General features: G+C 33.4%; 2 protein-coding genes across 2 annotated transcripts; both read left to right on the top strand.

Moving 5' to 3' along the window:
• Positions 1-2,904: 2,904 nt before the first annotated feature.
• LOC134261199 (uncharacterized) lies at positions 2,905-4,586 on the top strand. The gene is made up of 2 exons (XM_062743647.1): positions 2,905-3,538; positions 4,125-4,586. The coding sequence occupies exons 1-2, from the start codon at positions 3,170-3,172 to the stop codon at positions 4,584-4,586; spliced, it is 831 nt and encodes a 276-aa protein (XP_062599631.1). The 5' UTR covers positions 2,905-3,169.
• Positions 4,587-7,403: 2,817 nt separating this feature from the next.
• On the top strand, positions 7,404-16,534 carry LOC134261197 (ras-related and estrogen-regulated growth inhibitor-like). The gene is made up of 4 exons (XM_062743645.1): positions 7,404-7,974; positions 8,108-8,164; positions 15,281-15,354; positions 15,605-16,534. Exons 1-4 carry the CDS (start codon positions 7,833-7,835, stop codon positions 16,040-16,042), a joined length of 711 nt encoding a protein of 236 aa, XP_062599629.1. The 5' UTR covers positions 7,404-7,832; the 3' UTR covers positions 16,043-16,534.
• Positions 16,535-19,748: the final 3,214 nt, after the last annotated feature.

Here is a 19,748-nt window from a genome sequence, read left to right as displayed (position 1 = left end):
ATAATGCCCAATTTATATATAAATATATTTAATGCATAATTACAAAATATTCCTCAATCTGATATATATTTGCTCGTAAACTAAAGGGTTAACAAGTTTTAACACAACTTATGCCACATGTATGCTGACAAAGAAAATTTCAATCCTAGCCAATCTCGCATTTTTTCAAAAAAGAATGATCCATCCATGCATCTAATCATCATATCCGATATTTGTCTATACTATTTTATGAAATTATTTAAGAAGCAATCGTGATTGAAAGCATATTTTTTGAAAATTTTGTCTGCTACAAAATTCGTATACCTTAAGCTTTCGTTCTTAGGATTCAGGGCAAAAAGGGGGAATTTGAGATATCCCGAACCCGATCTAATTTATAGCTAACCTAACTCAAATAGCAGCAACAAAGTTTTCCTCATAAAATAAAGGCATCTATTCTTTAAATTAATAGATGTTAATGTATAAAACCTGTAAACATGATTTTCAAAAAAGTATTGGAATTTCAAATTTACATAATTCGCAGGTTACAACCAAATATTCTACTTGCCTATATATATATGACGTCATAGTAAGCTATATGACGTGAACTTTACGGATGACAATTTCTTAAAATCGATATATCTATATAAGATCTATTTAAGGAATGTTTTTAAGTTTTGTGTGATTCATTGGTGTGTAAATCACACAGACTTATCACGTCGGCATATTTCATGAAGCGCGCTAGCGCTTCATGAAAAATATGCCTACGTGCAAGTCTCGTGTAATTTACACACCAATGAATCACACAAAACTTAAAAACATTCCTTATATTTACATTTTAAATGTTTGAAAGCATGAAAAGTATATTCAGTGTTTGAATTTCTCGCTGCCCTATATCTTTGCAATTTTTCCATAGGCGCTTGGGTCAAGGATACTGTATTTTTTCTATATAATGTATTGTCGAGGAAATTCGAACTATACTCGTAACATTTTTTTTCAGTGCACAGTATTAATTTATAGTTTTGTGTTAACCTTTCTGCTTCATATACACGAGAACTTCACAGAAATTCGATTTTATGCACTCTTTAAAAATGACACATCCCACTGTATACTAAAAAGAAACTCTTAGTATACAGTGGGATGTGTCATTTTTAAAGCGTGCATAAAATCGAATTTCTGTGAAGTTCTCGTGTATATGAAGCAGAAAGGTTAACACAAAACTATAAATTAATACTGTGCACTGAAAAAAAATGTTACGAGTATAGTTCGAATTTCCTCGACAATACATTATATAGAAAAAATACAGTATCCTTGACCCAAGCGCCTATGAATTTTTCTAACGTCGCTCTAGCCTCATTGTGACGTCACGTTAGCGCACGTTTCTCCGTATATATATATTTCTACGCGTGAGTATACACGAAAATGGTATTCAAATCAATTTCACTGTTGGCTTATTAGAAAAACACAGCGAATGTAAATATTTAAGGAATGTTTTTGAGGTCGTAAAAATGAATCACTTTTCAGTTTTTCATTAAGGCATATTTATTAATTATAGACGCCACGTTGTGACGTCGTGGTGTAATGCCTCCTGTAGTACAAGTCTCATTCAAGTCTATAGAATGCATAATGATAGCAATTTAAAGTTTTATCCGTGACTTTTCCGTTTTATTAGTGTTACATATTATAATTTTTTTTTTTTTTGGACATTGGGAAAAATATATTATATAAAGGAGTTAATATTGAGCTTAATTTAAATTTATTTTCAATGCATGATGCGTGACATTTACCTCCGAGAAAAATGTTCAAAGACAACACAGTATCAATGAATAGAAATCACTGTTAATTACTTCAATAGATAAAATACATGTAAATAACACGTTCAGATAATTTATTTTGGTCTTTCAAAATATTGAGAATACTTGAATTGATTACAAATTGATCACGAGTTACATCGTGTAAATTTCTATTTTTTATTATTTAGATATGAGGGCAGATCACTCTAACTCCAGAAAAATACCTTAGGATCAGAACACTTTGGTGTGCAGTGTAGAGAGGGTACTCAAATTTGTTTGGAATTTTTTTTCTTTTTTTTTAATTTTAAACAGTATATCAGTCAAGACATGAGTTTATATTTGATCAAATTGTTTCACCTTAACTCTGCTTTTAAGAATCGAATTAGCCAAAATGTATCTTAATTTTTTCATTATTTATAAATTGTTTTTATTTTTATTCCTGAAAATGCTTTATCCCAAGAATTATTTTTGTGTACCAATTAATGATACAGAAATTTTTAGGTTAAGATTTTCCTCACTTATAAGTCATATTGTTGCATTTGATTTCATTTTTTTTTTACTTCCGACATTTTATTTGATCATGCATTTTGAAATGTGGTTTATTTTTTTTTCTATCCTTAGGCTATTTCCACATGCATTGTACAACTGTACTTTCTTAGTACAATTAGTTGTCTGAAAGTTACCTTGCAATTCCGGAAAATATACATGTCGTAAATTAAAAATGTTGAAAGGGGTATAAAATAAATATGAAAATGAAATGCAATAATGTCGTATAAATATATGTAACTTTAACATTAAATGTAAAAATACATGTATTACCACATTAGACATAATACATGTAATTACATATACAGCTGTGATGTCATTGTTTTTTAAAAAAAAAAGAGGAAAATTGACACAATTTTAATCAGAAAGAATGCATTAAGAAAGCAATGTTTCATAATGATAACCAGGTTTTAAGAAATGTATAGATACATGTATAGATTTTTGAAGGAAAAAAATCCAGATTTATTATTGAGTTATTGAGAAGATATAGTAAAATATTTAAGGCATAAACAGTGAATATTATCATTTTACAACTTCAAATCGCACCCTATGTGATTTAAGGTTCTTACGTACGAAATTAACTTCAATCGTGGCTTTAACGACGCCTTCTAATTATTTAAAGTCGGCTTGGCTTTTGGGAGCAATAATTAACCAAATAATCTGTTGAGTACTCAGTATTAATTATTTAGGACTTCACACGAGAGGTTAATTATTCTTCAATTAATTAATTACGCCATGCCGACCAATTAACTTTTAACAACAATGATACGAGATTAGGCTTGTGATTTTTCTTAGCAGTCTATATAAATACCCTTAGACATTGTCACTTCTGTTTGGAGAAATCTGCCAGTAAAATGCTAAAATTCAGCGTGTCACAGCGACAGCTCCCTCTTCATTACTTACGACAGACCATGACACACATGTCTACGAGTCCACAGACCAGAAACATGGAGAGTCGTAAAGAGAGGAACAACACCACCATTTCTTCTTCATATTGTGAAATATATCAACAAAGTCCACGAAAATCTGCCGTGGTTTTGTGGAGAAACTCTCCGACTCCGAGGAAAAAGTTGAGCCCGACGAAGAGGAAGTCCGGCCTGATCCAACCGGAAGTGACCCCCCGAAGGAGGAGTCCCCCGAAGCGATCGGAGACGATTCAGATGAAGGTGTGGAGCAGCCAGTTACACCGACTGAAGAGGAAGACGGAGTCACTCAGAAAGAAGGTCAGTATTTAAACTGAAATTCTGCCTTTGAAATAGATGAAAAGAGAGGGGGGCTTAGTCTATTTTTTCTATCTTTAGAAATCTAATAAAAAAAAATCTTAGTTTATTTATTAATATTATGTGCATGTGTGTGTGACACGTTAAGTATTTATTTATTAGTGAGTTAACATACTGAACATTAAGATAAAATAAGTTAATTTCACTGAGAATTTTTAGAAATGTTTAATTTTTACACATAGGAATATTACAATATTTAATCCATCACAATTCTGCACAAGTCTTAAAAACTGTGGCGGTTTTCTCCCTTCACCCGTCGATGTGTTGGTATACATAACAAATGAGTCAATGGCGTCTTATTCAGTTGAAATATTTTAATATATTCTCTAGGGGGACAATGTTTAATATTGCTCAATTCACTGGCGGGTTTAGGGGGGAGACCCTCTTTTGTACCCAGCATACGTAAAATTTAATATAATGTCATTATTGGTGTGGCTATGGAACCCGACCTCAATTCCCCCTTTTAAGATACCTGGATCCGCCTCTGTAAATAAATAATATATTTTTTTATGAACATTTTTAATTGCAGGACAATGAAATCAAAGAGAAATATATGGAGATTAGACGGAGAGCGAAGCGTGTGATTTCTGACACTGGATTCCCTCTCATGGACAGCGAAGATGACGCAACTCCAATAAAAAGAGCGAAACTGTCCACCTCCGTAAACGACAGGGCCGACAGAAAACTAACCAAAGACATTAAAAGGGAATTCTCAACAAAACTACAGGCATATAAACTTCCGTGGGCTTATGAAGATCCCTGTTTCTTGCCTACAAAAGTGAAACGTGTGTCGGAGGAAATAACGGAAGTGAACCAGATGTATTCGTCGCACCTGTTGGACGTCCCTAGGAGGCGATATAAAATGCCACAGAAACGCCACTGGTCGGGATCCGACATTCCAACCGGAAGCGGAAATGGCGACTCATCCATATTTCCTATTCCCTTCCCGAGGACTTTCCTGAAACATGGAAAAAAGTGCACCAACTGCTGACAAATTAAGAACCATTCATTAATTCTTATATATTCTTAGATATTTATTTGTTTATAATTGTTGAAATATACTCTTGTTTTATTAAATCTATTTTCCTATTTTTTTTTTTTTATTCTTTGGGATGTATCAATTTTAAATTGTAAGATCCGCTTCTTGCTAAGTTTAATTAATTTTGCCACATGTACCAGATGTGTTTACACGTAGTTAGGAATATTACGATTTATCACCTTCTTCAAACGAAGAACTCATTCGAACTTCTTTGTTCTGCGGATGGATGATACACAAAGAGTGCACAGGTGAATGTTGAGGTCATTCACACGAAATGGAACTCACTAATGATGATATATAAATATAATGAGGGCTTAGAGACCCAGGGGAGATAATCCTTGTGAATTGTACGTGTGCACTTGTATCGTTCACTTGATGAGTCGAGGTTAGGAAGGCAAACAGCCGTCTGTTACATTTGATCTTCTACATTTCACGGTTGCATAGATAATTAAAGAAGTTAGTCAAAAGCACTCTCCGTTTATTGAAATATTAATATCAGTAATAGTACTTATTTCAACAGATAATTATAGATTAATATTAATCAAACTCCTGAGTCTTAGCACGTTCATAATGTCATAATCTTGGAAGCGGTAAATCAGGCTGGGTTATATTGCGAGTCAGGTAATATTAATGCCAGTCAAAAAAGTGTCGACAACAACCCCCACCCCACCCCCTACTACGTCAAAGAGTCAAAGACTCCAAAAGTAAAATTCTAATTCTGTGCTTTCCTCATCCTGTATCTTTTCAATGAACGACGAACAAGGAAAAAGAAAATCTCTTTAAATGCATGTACTTGTACTAGTCCGAAATATATATATCTGATGTTTTCCAGGCTTTTTTAACGATTTTGATATTTTCATGGCACGTCAGGAAAACGTCGGATACTTCGTACTAGTACGTGTACTTGAAATCCCCCGAGAGCATCAAGTTTTTCAAAGTGCAAATGAATATGTATCTATAACGATCAGTCTGGTTAATGTCATGTGTGTGATTCGCAGAGAATTTTCTGAAGTAACAGTTAAAGTTGAATCTGTACAATATCAACCAAATATATAAAATGCACCACAACACCCTGTCAAGAAATATGTTTGTACCCTCTTAAATTCAGGGCGCCGGACTCACGACCCTGGGTTCCTCCGGTTTCAAAATAGGCCTAGAATAAACCCCTAAAATGTCTCCAGAATCCAAAAACGAAATAAAAGGTAACAGAAAGCCCAGGGGTTAATTTATATTTGAACGCAGGTACGTAGCTCTTCAGCTTTCAACTTACATGAAAAAAGTAAGCAAAAAAAGGGGGAGAATCCATTCATTAAAGGTTAATTTATACACTTTGATTACGAAAAAAGGGGGTTTTGTACATGTAACTAAGAAAACTAAGAAAAGGAATGGGGAGTGTTAAAGATAACCTCGGGCTAAGAATCCCTGCTGATTGATTTAACATATAGATACACACTTCAAAGAAAGCCGGTCATTAAAGGTCTCTGGTAACTCAGTTGACGGATTGATCATTTACACCACAGACTTATCGGAAATCCGGGGCCATTCAATAAACAATTATCTTTAAAGTAAGTAAAACTCTAAAATAGCGACCGAAAAATGATAAAACGAGCCAAAGGAATTAACCCCGCGCTGAGGGGCAATCGTTACAGAGGTTCTAAAGATAAAATATTTTAGAACCTGGTTTTAAAAAGATTTCACTTCAAATTCCGTTGAGGGAAAACATTAAAAAAAAAATGCTCTTATCAGTTAGCGGAGAGGGATAAAGAGATTTATGAATGAGGGAAACTTACATGACGATGTATAGAGCGCGGCCTATCATGCCCCGTGAGTAGAATTTTAATTTTTTGAAAAATTGGAAATTTACAATTCTTACATATATATATTTTTATGTGTAGACCCCAGTCTTGTGTTAAAATGGCATTTTTAGGGACTCATTACTCATTACCTTTTAATAAGTGTTGATTTAAGGATAAATTTTTAATCAGCGATTGCAGTTACTGAGTTAAGTGCCCGTGTTACGAAATTTCCTGTTTTTAAGTTCTGTAGATATCCAATTCTTTGTTTGTAGATCAGAACTGTTCATCAATCACTTTTCCTTTATAAACACATACATAAGTTAGACACTAAATATATTGTATAGATTCCTAGCGATAAATTACTTCTCTTTTAAAGTTAAATTGGATATGCGAATTTAGATTTACAAAACTAATTTCAAAATGTAAACATTCTTTAACTGTTTAATGGCGAAATAAAGAACGTCTTTAGAATTTGTCGGTTTTGGTGAGAATGATGTAGGAGGCAGAAACCAGCGGGGGTTTTGTTAAAGGCTGAGAATTATCTTATAAACATTTGATCTCTCCTCAGAAACCGGTAGTTAACGGCTAGGGTGCACACGGGCCAGGGTTAATTTGAAATGGTAACAGAAGTTTGGTAATTTCCACTCTATATAATCAGTCTGTTTCACGGATCCTTAGGGTCAGAAGGTACTGCATGGTGAATATTGTTTATTTTTTTTTTTTTGATACCTCGAGATAAAGAAAAAAAAAATGCGTTTCTTTATGCATTAATCATTTACGAAGGATTATGGAAGTTTATAATTTTTTTGTTTATTGAGCTGTTTTTCAAAAATATTTATGTTTAATAATTTGAAATCCCACAGCGAATTACACAATTATTAATTTTTTTTAACGAAACAAAAGGTGTGGATCTGCGTACATGATTTCGTCAGAAGTAAATTAAAATATGCATATATACCCTTTTTAAATTTCAGAATTTTATTAAATTTGAAGAGCCGAGGAGGAAATTCAGAGAAGTCTCAGAAGACAAAACTGCTTTTGACAGTTGAGAAAAACGGTTTGTTTCTCAGTGACGTATGAGGCATATAGTTTGGATCTCCATGGTATACAAAAGGCACACGGCAACTGCTTTTAAAATACTACATATTGTGTGAGGGCAAACCGCAAACTCAGAAAAGTCGGCAAGAAATATTCAACGAGACGTTTTGATTTTTTTCCTATGGATATTCTACGAAATAATTCAGTTTTGACATATTCATAAGGAGTTTCATCAAATATCGATGGATTAAAAGTGTCGCCCAAACTTTATGCTATATAAATTATTCTTTACAAAGATAAAAAGAACTTGCGATCTCTTTGGCTTAAAAGTTGTGAAATTTGGGAAATAAAGAGGCGGATCTAAATGACAGTGCACGGCGTGAATGTTGTTGTGATGAACTACAGAGGAGCGGGGTCAAACGGGGCCAGGGGTCGAGGTCAATCAATCAGTGACAACAGCATGTGTAAAATCGTTGTCCTGGGATGCCCGGGGGTCGGAAAAACAGGTGAGTTAAACTTTATTTAAAAAAAGTTTTAAATCTTTTTGTAACAATAGTTTATTTTATTTCCATATGATTAATTTAAATGTGCAGAGAGAGAGAGAATTAGTTTTATAACATAAGTTTCAACTTTTTTCAGCTTTGACAGTGCGATACCTGACGAAACGTTTCATTGGAGAATATAGTCCGACTTTAGGTAAGTGCGTTAATATGTGATTACACAGTACTTCAAACCCTCATAAACAGGAGGTACCGGGATTTTGAGCACTGTCGTTTACTGATTTTTATTTGAAAATTAAAATAAGTACACGACTATATAGTCGTTTACTTATTTTAATTTTAAAATAAAAATCAGTAAACGACAGCACTGTCGGATTTAGGAAAGGAATCCCCACCCCAGTAACCAAAAATTTAAAGACATTTTTTTATCAATTCTTTTGGCAAGAGAAGTAAACGTAAGAAAATCAGCTGATTCTCAAAAATTACTTAGGTCCGAGAGCTTTCGAGGATTCGCTCCACCCCCTAAACCCGGGCCCAAATGATCCCCCTCCCCCATTATTAAGATTCCTGGATCAGCACCAATTGGGGGAAAATGAAAATTGATGAGCTCCTGTTGACAACGTCAAATATTACTTTCATCAACATTCAAACGGGAGGTGTTATTTAGGGGTTTTATTTATTATTTTTTTTTTTTTGTATATAGTTTTGCCTTATATATTAATTTCATTGATAATGGCGTTAACAACAGAGATACCATGTAATCATAAACAATATTTAACAAAATGTATCTGATTATCAACACAATGAAAATGAGAAAGATGCTCTACTGGAATTCCAGATTTTTAGAACTATAAAGCTAAAATAAAACACAACGCAGCAGTTTTTAATATCATTACTTGAGATTTCGCTAATTAACTGTTTCTTTTTTTGAAAATATTTGTTATAATATTTCTGGAATGCTCCCAAAACAAAGCGCTCAATATTAATAAAAGCTCTTAAGCTTGATTTTTAAGCTTGTAATAGAATTTTTTATCCAAACATTAAAACACTGATTTGCCAATAAGCGTACGTCACAACCTGGAGTTTACGATATCACTTTGATTTAACCTTGGCCTCGATTCAGTTTTGCTGCAGTGATAAAATGTTAAAATCAATGACGATTAAAAAATGAAGAAAATCTTATCAGAGTGAAAATACACTTACAGAATCTGGTGTTACGTGACAAGACTCATCACTGGAATTAAGGGATTTATAAGTTTAAATTTATGGGTTAATTGGAAAAATGCAGTCTCAAAAGAAATTTTAAGGTTTAAAATTGTTTTCTAGGTTATCAAAAAAAACATCGATTGCTTTTTAAAGTGAACATCTCTCCCTCCGACGGTGAATAAACTTTCTCTCTCTCTCTCTCTCAACTCTTTTGAGGAAGAGGTGCTGAAAAGAATTAGCTAATTCCTATCAGCTCCTCTTCCTCAAAAGATCCTCAAAGGTAATTTCTCATTCCCATTTTATCTATATACTAGTATACATATAGAAATCTTTCTTCGGTACACGAATTATAGCAGTTTTACCCCCCCCCCCCCCCCAAAAAAAATAAAAAGAATCAGCGGTTACTAGTTTTAATTAATTTTGACCCCGACCTTTTTTAGGGATAATTTTATCTGATGAAGATGTTTCTGTAGCGATAAAACCAACACAATCAGATAACATTTGACATACAGCTGGGAAAACTCACGAACGGGCTCCTAAACCAATACAGATCGGAATTCCTCTGTAGTTATTGTTCTGAGCAGAGAGGATTCGGGCGATTTCCTCTGCACTTTACAAATTTTACAAGCTAATTAGACGGTGTATTTGTTCATTAATTGTGAACACATTATCAAGATTACCTTGGATTTAAGGAAGTTGGTTTTAACCCTTGTCTAGTTGAATCCTCTCTGACGCCGAGTGATTAGGAATTAATCAAACCCAGGGGGCGATAAATTTAACAGACAGACAGTTAAAGAATTACGAGTAGCCGCAAAATTAGGTATTAAAGAAGATGTTAAATCCTACACTGCCTGAACTCCAGAGAAAATGCCCGAGCTTAGTTTTCCAGTACGGAAGCGTATAAGCACCATATTATTTATTTTCAAGCTTTTTAAAAAGTTAACACTGATAACCTATACGAGGGGTATTCAAAAAGTTCGCGAACTAATTGAATAACTTCCATAAAAGAAATAATATTTGGTTTTAATGTTGATTATATTTTAAACTAGTTCTCTCCGATTTTAATGCACATCAACCACCGTTCTGCGCATGCGCGAATCACGTGATATTGGCGGTCACGTGACCCCCCTCCGTAGCGTTCTGTCACAAAAGTTGAAAGATTTTTCTGAGTTTATATTTCTTTCCATGTGAGTTAATTTTTATGACAAGAACAGTTCATTTGTCAGAAATGGTCAAATCTTGGCAATAGAATGAGTGGATTAGAATATCCTTTCCAAAAATATGCATGGCGACCATTAAAACACAAATCTTCTGTCTCGGTAGAGACCTTTATTCAAGGTGGATAGAGAATGGGTGCCTCCTTTTTATCATATCTAATATGTTCAAAATCTAAAGTAAACGATATCTTAGGTATTTAATAATTACGTTATTGTTCAAATATTCAACTATATTTCAAATTGTAAATTGGAGGTCTTTGATAGCAAATTGCTTAAATATCTTTTCAAACTTGCTTTCACTGGGCAAGATGATAAGTATCATTTTTAACCATCTGCCGTCCTTCACTAAAATAATCAATCCAATCATTAATTGAATTTATAGGAACTCATTTATCTTAACAAACTGTGTACAAATTATTTTATGATTCTACAAAGGGATTTCTAAGATATACAATAAATTGCACAGTCGTTTGTTGAACGAGTTCGACTGAGACAACCATTTTTCGTCACAAGTGACCTACATAGTGACGTCATTTTCTCATTGTGACGTCACAAACAAGGAGAAAAACTTTATTAAGCATAATTATGCTATTTATAGACATTGTGTATGGCTATGTGTGTATCCAATTTCATTCTAATCTGAATGGTGGTTTTGTAGATATAGAGATAGATCACGAACTTTTTGATCACCCCTCGTAAGGGTAAGGAAGTTAGAGTAAATTATACGTCACAGACGTTTAGACTTTTGGGCCAGCGATCTGCTTATGAATCATTCCTGCTATGACCTCTTACATCACATGACATCATGACCCACTTCAAAAACGAACTGACGGGGATATTTGTTTATAGCTGCCTCATAAAGTTATGTGAGCAAGTTTCATAAATCATAAATCTTTACATAAAACGCAGATGAATATGGTTCTGAGGCCAATGACCCTAAACTTTGATGCTTCTTATCTATATATCTACATTGTAATAAACGTTTATCATTTGAAATAATTAAAATTGATACCAGTGGTGATGACGTCACGTTAGGCGAATGATCGCATAAAAAGGGGGTACATTTTCCCCTATTTTTTTCTTTCTTTGTATGGGTTCGTCATCCTGATTCTGGTTTTTATTTTAGGGTTTGAAGAATTTTTTTTAAGGTAAAGATATTTTATTTTGATCAAAAACTTATACAAGTATACATACATGACCAATGTCTCCGGCAGAAATCATATTGAAAAAATATTTTTTGCTCGAGATTTTGAGCCCCCCCCCCCCCGGAAAAATATTATATCAAGCCCGTTATACGTATAAACAGGTAATTCGTATTTCATTTTCTAGTCGCTGTAGTGCGATAAATTCTGGAAGAACATCAGGTGATACATTTCTAGCTCTTTTCTGTATATTTCTATTGTATTGAGAGTTTATTTCTTAGATAAACAGGCTCTAACATATGATAAATTGGTAAACTGGTAAATTCTTACGATAAAGGGCTAATAAAGTTGTATATCTGAGTGCGTTGTAACACATCGTGTGCCTTGATAAATCGATACGTCGAATAAAATATGTTAACATGCAAAACGATGGGGGGTTCTTGAACAATAAATTGCCCAGTGGAGATTTTTTGAAAGTTACACTTTAGATTTTATCTTAAGGGCAAGCACACAGCGCTCTGTTAGATTGTGAAATAATGAAAATGTATATATAAAATATATGTTATGTCAATGAAGATTTCATGAAACAAGTATTGTCTACAAAGATGTAAAATAATGCTTGAACTATATCTTTTTCGCCATTCATAAAATACTTAGTATAATGTATATCTGCAGTAGGGAGGGGTTATATATAGATTTATATATTTTTTAATGGTAGAAATTTGAGCGCAATTTATCATAATTCTGAGTTCGTGCACCCCTTTTGTAAATTTGCGTTTAATAAGATTAGAAAACTGTTTGTGAAATTATTAGAATTTCCAAAAAATTAAGATAAAAGATAATTTTAAAACAACAATTTTTTTTTCTGAGATTTATGATATACACCATTATTTTCTTCGAACTTGTTAGAGGTTAATGCGTTTACTTTAACTATGCTGCGAAAATATTGTAAAAATTCTGTTTTTTTTCCGTCTCAATAAATCGAGACCTGGGGGGCTTTTGATATAGGCAAAAGTTTACTAAATGGCTTAAGGAATGTTTTTGTAAATAAATATATTTTTCAGCAATTTTACATTTGAGAAGGAGTATTCACTTTTTTGTCTGTTTTGATGAATACGTTGAATCTCTGATATGAAATCTGTCTGTTGCCTCGCGAACTTTTCGTAATAAACGTACGTACACATCAACACGATAACGATATGCTCCGAAGTAAAGGAAAAAATATTAAAGAACTTTGAATGAAGAATGTGTTTATTTCATAAAATCAAAGGTGTAGGGTATTTTTTCTCGCACATCTAGCAGTTTATATATCATATATTTATCTATCAATGTTTTTATACTTATCAGACATTCATAACACTGAACAAGTAACAGATCAGATATTCTGGTGCAAAAGAAATTTTATAGCCAGTTTGATTTCGGATTTTCTATAAAATGTCATTCATAAAATTTTCGATGAAGTTTAATAGCTCTTTACTTGTCATGCATTTGACTTAAAAACAAGGCAAAGCCCCACCCTTTTGGGATTTTTTTTCTATTTTAAACTTTGATTGCCAATTTTGGCACCATGGGGGGGGGGGGGGGGGGGGGGGGGGGGCAAAAACAGTTGTTTACTTTTCAAAATACGTTTTCATTACGTGTTTGTGTCTTTGTGAAACACTGATGGTCCCGTATGGCAGGTTTTGACGAAGGTTGAAGTTTCTCAAATGCAAGTCAAACTCCAAGGTCGAAAGATAAAAAATGTTGCTACCCAAAGATAGGACTCGTCTCAATTAATATCACAATGCATATACCTATGAAATAAGAAAGCCAAAACACTAACCACGCCCAAAGTTAATGTGGGTCAAATCCTAAGATCAAAGTCAAAAGGTCAATTAAAGAGTCCCCGGGGAGAGGGAGGCCTTACCATAAGAAAAACAAATTTATAATTTTAAGCACTAGTACCAACTGTTAAAAAGAAACTGAGTATGACTTAATTTGATATTTTTATTTTTCAAAAGTAGGTCAAACTCAAAGGTCAAAGTCAAAATTGTTGTTGTACAAAGAAAGGCCTTGTCAAAAGGAATACATTAGTGGAATATAAAGGCCCTAATACAAACTGTTCAAACGTGATGTCCGAATTTTTTTTTTTAATTAGTAATTAAAAATGGGTCATATTCAAAGGTCAAGATTAAAATGACAAATATATTTCTATCTATGGAAAGGCATTGTCATAATGAAAAGTATCGAATACATGTGTGAAGTTTGAAAGAACTCGCCTCAACTACTAGTATTCAAATAAATTTATGGGCAAAGCTAAAGCTGAATAAATTCTTGCAGAAATGTGTCAAACTCTGAGGTCAAGGTCCTAAAGTCAAATATTTGAGGACTTGTCATTTGGAATACACAGATGAATTATGAAAGCCATAGCTTTGTTCAATCAAAAGTAACGAGCAATACTGAAGTTTTTGAGGGGGAAAAAAAGCCAGACGGACGGACAGGACAAAACTATTTAAGGGACATACAAGCCACTTGAGCCAACAAAAGATTGAAAACATTTTAAATGATTTCTTCGTCTTTGCGTTCAATTTTTTTTCCAGATTTTAAACACTATGCCCACAATATTTTTTTTCTTCTGAGATTTCAAAACGAAAATTCAAATATTTACTTTCTCTATCAATTTGCCTTGATGAAAAACAGCCTTAAAATCTTTGAAAATTATTTATATGCTTCTTTAGCCCAGTGAACTCAATCTTTCAGCAAGGATATACTGTATTAATTTTGACTGAAATGAGCAGTTTCACTTTGGCAATAAAAAGTTTTTGATCCAGCAACTTAGTACGTTCTATTCTTATATCAAAAGAGTTGTTCAGATTTTTTTAATGATCTCAGTCATCGCTTCAGAACTAGGATTATTCTATATTTCAACAATATTGGATAAAGGAAATAAGAAAAAAAGCGATAGATATAACAAACTACAAATATAACATACATATATGCATTGTAATTCATAAAGGGGTGATTTAAATGGTTCACATACATACTTAATTTCGTAAGTTACAACTTGTAAGTGCATGAATAGTTAGTTTGAGAAAGTACGTTTTTGAGGGGATGTGAATTCGTGGGTAATGGTGATCAACAAAATCCAGGAACATTTGTCCCCCGACCCCCCCAATAAACGCTTGTGATATTTAATACGGCATGTTCCACCTCAACTAAATGCTAATACTAATACTTTCCGTATAATATTTAACGAAGTCTGATTAAAGAATCTCGTGTAGATTTTTTTCTGTTGAAGTGAACGATTTATATTCTTTCTTTTTCGACTTGCTGGCGTGTGTTCTTTTTTTTCTGAACGTCAGTTCTGATTTCAAAAGAGATCTTGCTAATTAAGGGTTCGCAAACACACGAAGACTCTCTAAGAGATTGAATTAATTAAGCCATCAATCGATTGTTAGAAAAATGCATATTGTAGGAGGAAAAATTAGCTTTATAAACTTGAATTTGAAACACCTTCTTATCAAAATAAATATTTTTTCTTCAAGGGCATTTTGAAGCAATCATATATCTAAAATCCAAAAAAGCCTTATCTAAAGGAAACACGCTAGAAGGAAATTGTGTGTGGAATTACATATTGATGAATTTTTAGATTGAAAAAAAATCTCAAGGAAATTTTTATGTACCTTTTTCTGAATGGAATTTTGATTCTCTAAAGCCTTTACTTTTATTATTTTTTTACTGCTCTGACGCCATGTTTATATTTTACAGAAAGTATTTACAAGTTGCAGACGACAGTTGACGATGATGACGTCAGACTGGAGATCCTCGACACAGCAGGACAGGTATACGTAATTCATGTCGGCCCTCATCTTGCAGATAAAACTGCTCGGTGATTCTATTAGCATAACCTTTAAAATTAATTTTAAATCTTTATGTGTCGTAACGCTGTTTTATGCCCACATTCCTTTGTCCAAGTTTCCATGTCTGACAAAAAAAGTGGTGCTTCAATGAATCTTAAACACCCCACTTTAGATAAAATTAGTTCCATCCTAGTTTACGTTTTGATCGTTGAATGTTATTGTTTTTTTACAGGATCAGGAATACTGGAAAGATGGTTATGCTTTGTGGGCGGATTGTTTTGTTTTTGTGTATTCCATTACGGACCGAAACAGTTTCGAAGAAATAATCAAATTAAAACGACAAGTGGAAAATATCCGAAGATCAACGAACATTTCCGGAATCCTTGTCGGAAACAAACTAGACCTGCTTCACGACCGACAGGTGCCCGCCTCAGACGGGACGGAACTTGCCGATGAGATCGGCTGTAAGTTTTACGAAGTTTCGGCCGCGGACTGGACACAAGTGTCCGACATTGACGTCATGTTCCAGGACTTGTTTAGGGAATACAGGCGAGCTAAACAGGCCCGCGAAGGACGACAGAGAAAAACAAGTTCTTCTGTGAAGTTCAAGCAAGCCATACAAAAGGTCATTTCCGGAAAAGCGCCTGTAAAGAAAACATTGAGTGCATGATTGAGTGGAGTGAATCTAAGTTTTATCAAACAAATAATTCATCATACTTGTATATGTTTTTACGAATGAGAATTTCTCTAGATTTTACACTTTATTTAAATACATGAATGTTAGTGATCTACCCCTAAATGAAAGCAAGTTATGCAGCCTTTTATCAAATTTGAAAATGTATTGACCCCTGTTATATTTTAAAAATCCTTTAAGTGCTTGATATTCTGGAGGGTTGATCCGACACCAATTTTTCTTTTTAATTATGTTGTTGAATTCATGAGTTAAAAAATATGGTATATCAAACAACATTCGTATTGCCAAATAGTTTGTACACTTTATGAAAAAAGTAGTATATGTTTTGTGAATTTACGCCAGAAAATATTTATTGTACTCGTACAATTCATATGTAACGATTCTCTGTATGAAAATGTAGTTACTAAACTGCTCTGTGATATATGTTTTTGTATGAAGTCACAAAATAATAACTACTATTCTGTTAAACTATGTTGTCCTTTTTATTACTTTTGCATTTAAATTTTAAGTTATTGTTCTATTTGATGGAAATCCTGACCAGAACTTAAAAAAGAGGCACCGATAGAAAGCTAAGGTTCATAAACCCTCTGCTCACTCATATAAAATATTGCTTAAACCTGTATGATTTTCCAAAAGCAATGTATTTTATAAGTAAAATACTAAACAATTATAGCATACATACAGCTTGCAGTGCAAAATTAGACAAAAAGACACTTCGACTTGGCAAATTTTATTCAGGAATAACAGACAATTCATCAAGAGTCGTCTCTCTTATCAGAGTATCAATGCATCTAAAGAAATCACTGTTGTCAATAGCTGGACCCTATACTTACTGTATTGACGATTTCAATCCTTTTTGTTAAACTACAGTATAATTGTGTTTTCCTTCCTTTGACTGAAAAAAAAACTTTGAATGGTTACATCAATGTTTTCTTGTTGTTTTTTTTTGTAAAACGCCGATCACACCTAGCGCCATCTGTAAATTCTCAGAAAGAACGATAATCCTGGTTGAGGCAAACAGCCAATGAAATGAAAGCTTTTATGTATGCTTCGGTAGAAAATCATACACAATATGGCGACCTCCGTTGAAAATGTTGAAACAACATTTGGAATAGAAAAACAAGTAGAGCTTTTCAAAAAAGCTTACCGTCTTTAGCAACAATTTTAAACAGCAAACAGATCTATACTTAACAGGCCGTATAATTCTTTTGAATTTCTTGAATTTGTATTTCTAGATTTGCTTTTTACGGGCATTAGCCCTACCACGGTTGTCGCTCGGTCATCTCCGTAAACTCTGACTGGCCGAGAGCTTTCGGCAAACCTCGACTAATTCCCATTCACTCTTCATACAAGAAAGGGGAAAACAATAATAACAAATTGCAAAGCCTGCAAGCAATAACTATCAAATTTTATTTATAATGAAATTAAAGAGACAATTTTATTTATTGCTATAAAAATCATCATGTTATTAAGAAATTATTACTGCTGATTTTGTTGTTCGTTTTGTCATTTTTTTAAGATTGGAAATCTTGCAAAATTGTTAAGTCGTATGAAAAATAGATCATCAGAAAGTTATCTCCCTTGCCTTGAACAGCATTTCCACCAATGAAATAATTGAAAATTTTCTCATCATGCAATTTCTACCAATCACAAAAGAGAGGAAGTGCATAGTCCGAAGACTGTAAAAAACTTCAACTATACTATACCGTCTTCCAAGGAAGACGGTAATTAAATGCTTTTCAACAAGAAGCAATAGATGCTTTAATGAACAAACGTGACGTATTCGTAGGAACGAAAACGGGTAGCGGAAAGATTATTATCTACCAAAGTATGGGTGTTCTGAACAAAGAAATGGTGATACGTAGTGATAGCTCCAATCCAGAGCATTATGGAAGAACAGGTTGATAGATTAAACAAGATTTGTCTGCCATTTACATTGACAGTCTTAAAATGCCATTGAATGAAATTATTGGTGGAAAATATCAGTTCATTTACGGGAGTCCAGAAATTATTGTAGACAGTACGAAATGGAGAGATACGTTTCGTCACCCAGTATTTTCCAAAAAGTTGGCCTATTAGTAGTGGATGAAGCACACACTATTGCAATGGTGAGAGATAAAGTTGATCCACTATATTGTAAACAGTGCTATTATTTTTATTGTTCAAGGACTTTTAACAGTAGTTTCATCCAAATTGATCATGATGATAGCATTGCACACAGTCAGTAGAGTTCAGTGTTTTAAAAGATATGTGGTCATATATAAAACGTTCACTTTTCCTATCTGACATTAGATTTTTGCATTTTAATTGTTTTTGTATTTTAGTTTACCAGTCATTTACTAAATTTTTCTTATGATCAATAGGGGTGAGAAAAAAGGAAGTGTTCCGATCTATCTCAAATTGGAGAACATCTCTTTGCCCTGCGGCCTCAGTGCTTACTTTAACAGCAACAGCAAGTCCTACTAACCGTTAAAATAATGAAAAATCTCTGTTTTAAAAAAAATAACTGTATTATAGTTGACAGTCCAGACAGACACAACATTAAAATTTCAGTGAAAAAGGTCAAGAACAATTCGGAAGTGGAGGATGATCTAGAATTTATTTTCAGTGGTTTAAAAGATAAAGGTAAAGACTTCCCAAAAACTTGATATTCTGTAATACAATAAAGGAATGTTCTCTTGTGTACAGTATGTCCGTGAATTTGTTCATATGAATCATATGATCAACATGTACCACAGTAAAACTACTGATGTTAAAAAAACAATTCGAAAGGATATGGAATCAGAAAATGGCATTATACGTGTACTAGTGAGTACAAGTTCTGCGGGAATGGGTGTAAATTTTAAAAATTTACATAACATTGTACACTTTACCCCTCCAAGAGATATGGACACCCTAGTTCAGCAGATGGGGCGGGCTGGTAGAGACGGCAAACAATCTGATGAACTAATTTTATATAAGAGTCACAAGACTCAGATGAAGAAACTAGACAATGAAATGATGAAACTCATAATCTCTGATGACAGTTGCCGAAGGAAAATCATTGCAGATTGTTATTTAACAAAAAAATGTGAAACAGTTGTTGATCATTGTTGTTGTGATTTGTGCGAATCTAAATGCAAGTGTGGCGAAATGGAGTGTCCTTGTAGACATCCAGTCTTTTTTAATGCAGATAATCCAGTTACTGAAGAACAATGCACAAGTAGGACTAGAAACATTACTGATGATGAATTTCAACTTTTGAGACATAAGTTGAAATTACTCAGAGAATCCCTAGACCAGAACTCGACATCTTCATATGTAACAGACTTGGAAACAATTTCTACAGCAAATATAGAATGCATCATAAAAAATGCTAGCAATCTTTTTTCTGTTGAAGATGTACTGCAATATGTTTGGTCATATGACTTAGCAAAATATGTTCATGAAGTATTAACTGATGTGTTTGATGACATGATGACAAATATTTCAAGCTCAGACTCGGAATAAAAACTGAAAGTACATGTGTAATATACTCAGTATATCTTAACTTTAATTCTGTGATAATTTACAGTGTTTTCTCTTTTTGTGTTTGGAAACCTTCTTTTCTTTAGCTTATCATGCTTATATAAATGAATAATGTGGTGGTCATCTTTTGTAAGCAATCAACAGGAATCTGACCTGACTATCATGTTCTTCATTG

The sequence above is a fragment of the Saccostrea cucullata genome, unplaced genomic scaffold, assembly GCF_032062105.1.
Source record: "Saccostrea cucullata isolate Sc308-1 unplaced genomic scaffold, CSIRO_AGI_Scuc_v1 ctg2710, whole genome shotgun sequence".
Taxonomy (NCBI): domain Eukaryota; kingdom Metazoa; phylum Mollusca; class Bivalvia; order Ostreida; family Ostreidae; genus Saccostrea; species Saccostrea cuccullata.
The sequence above is the reverse complement of the archived record's forward strand: the minus strand, read 5'-3'. Positions and strand labels throughout refer to the sequence as shown.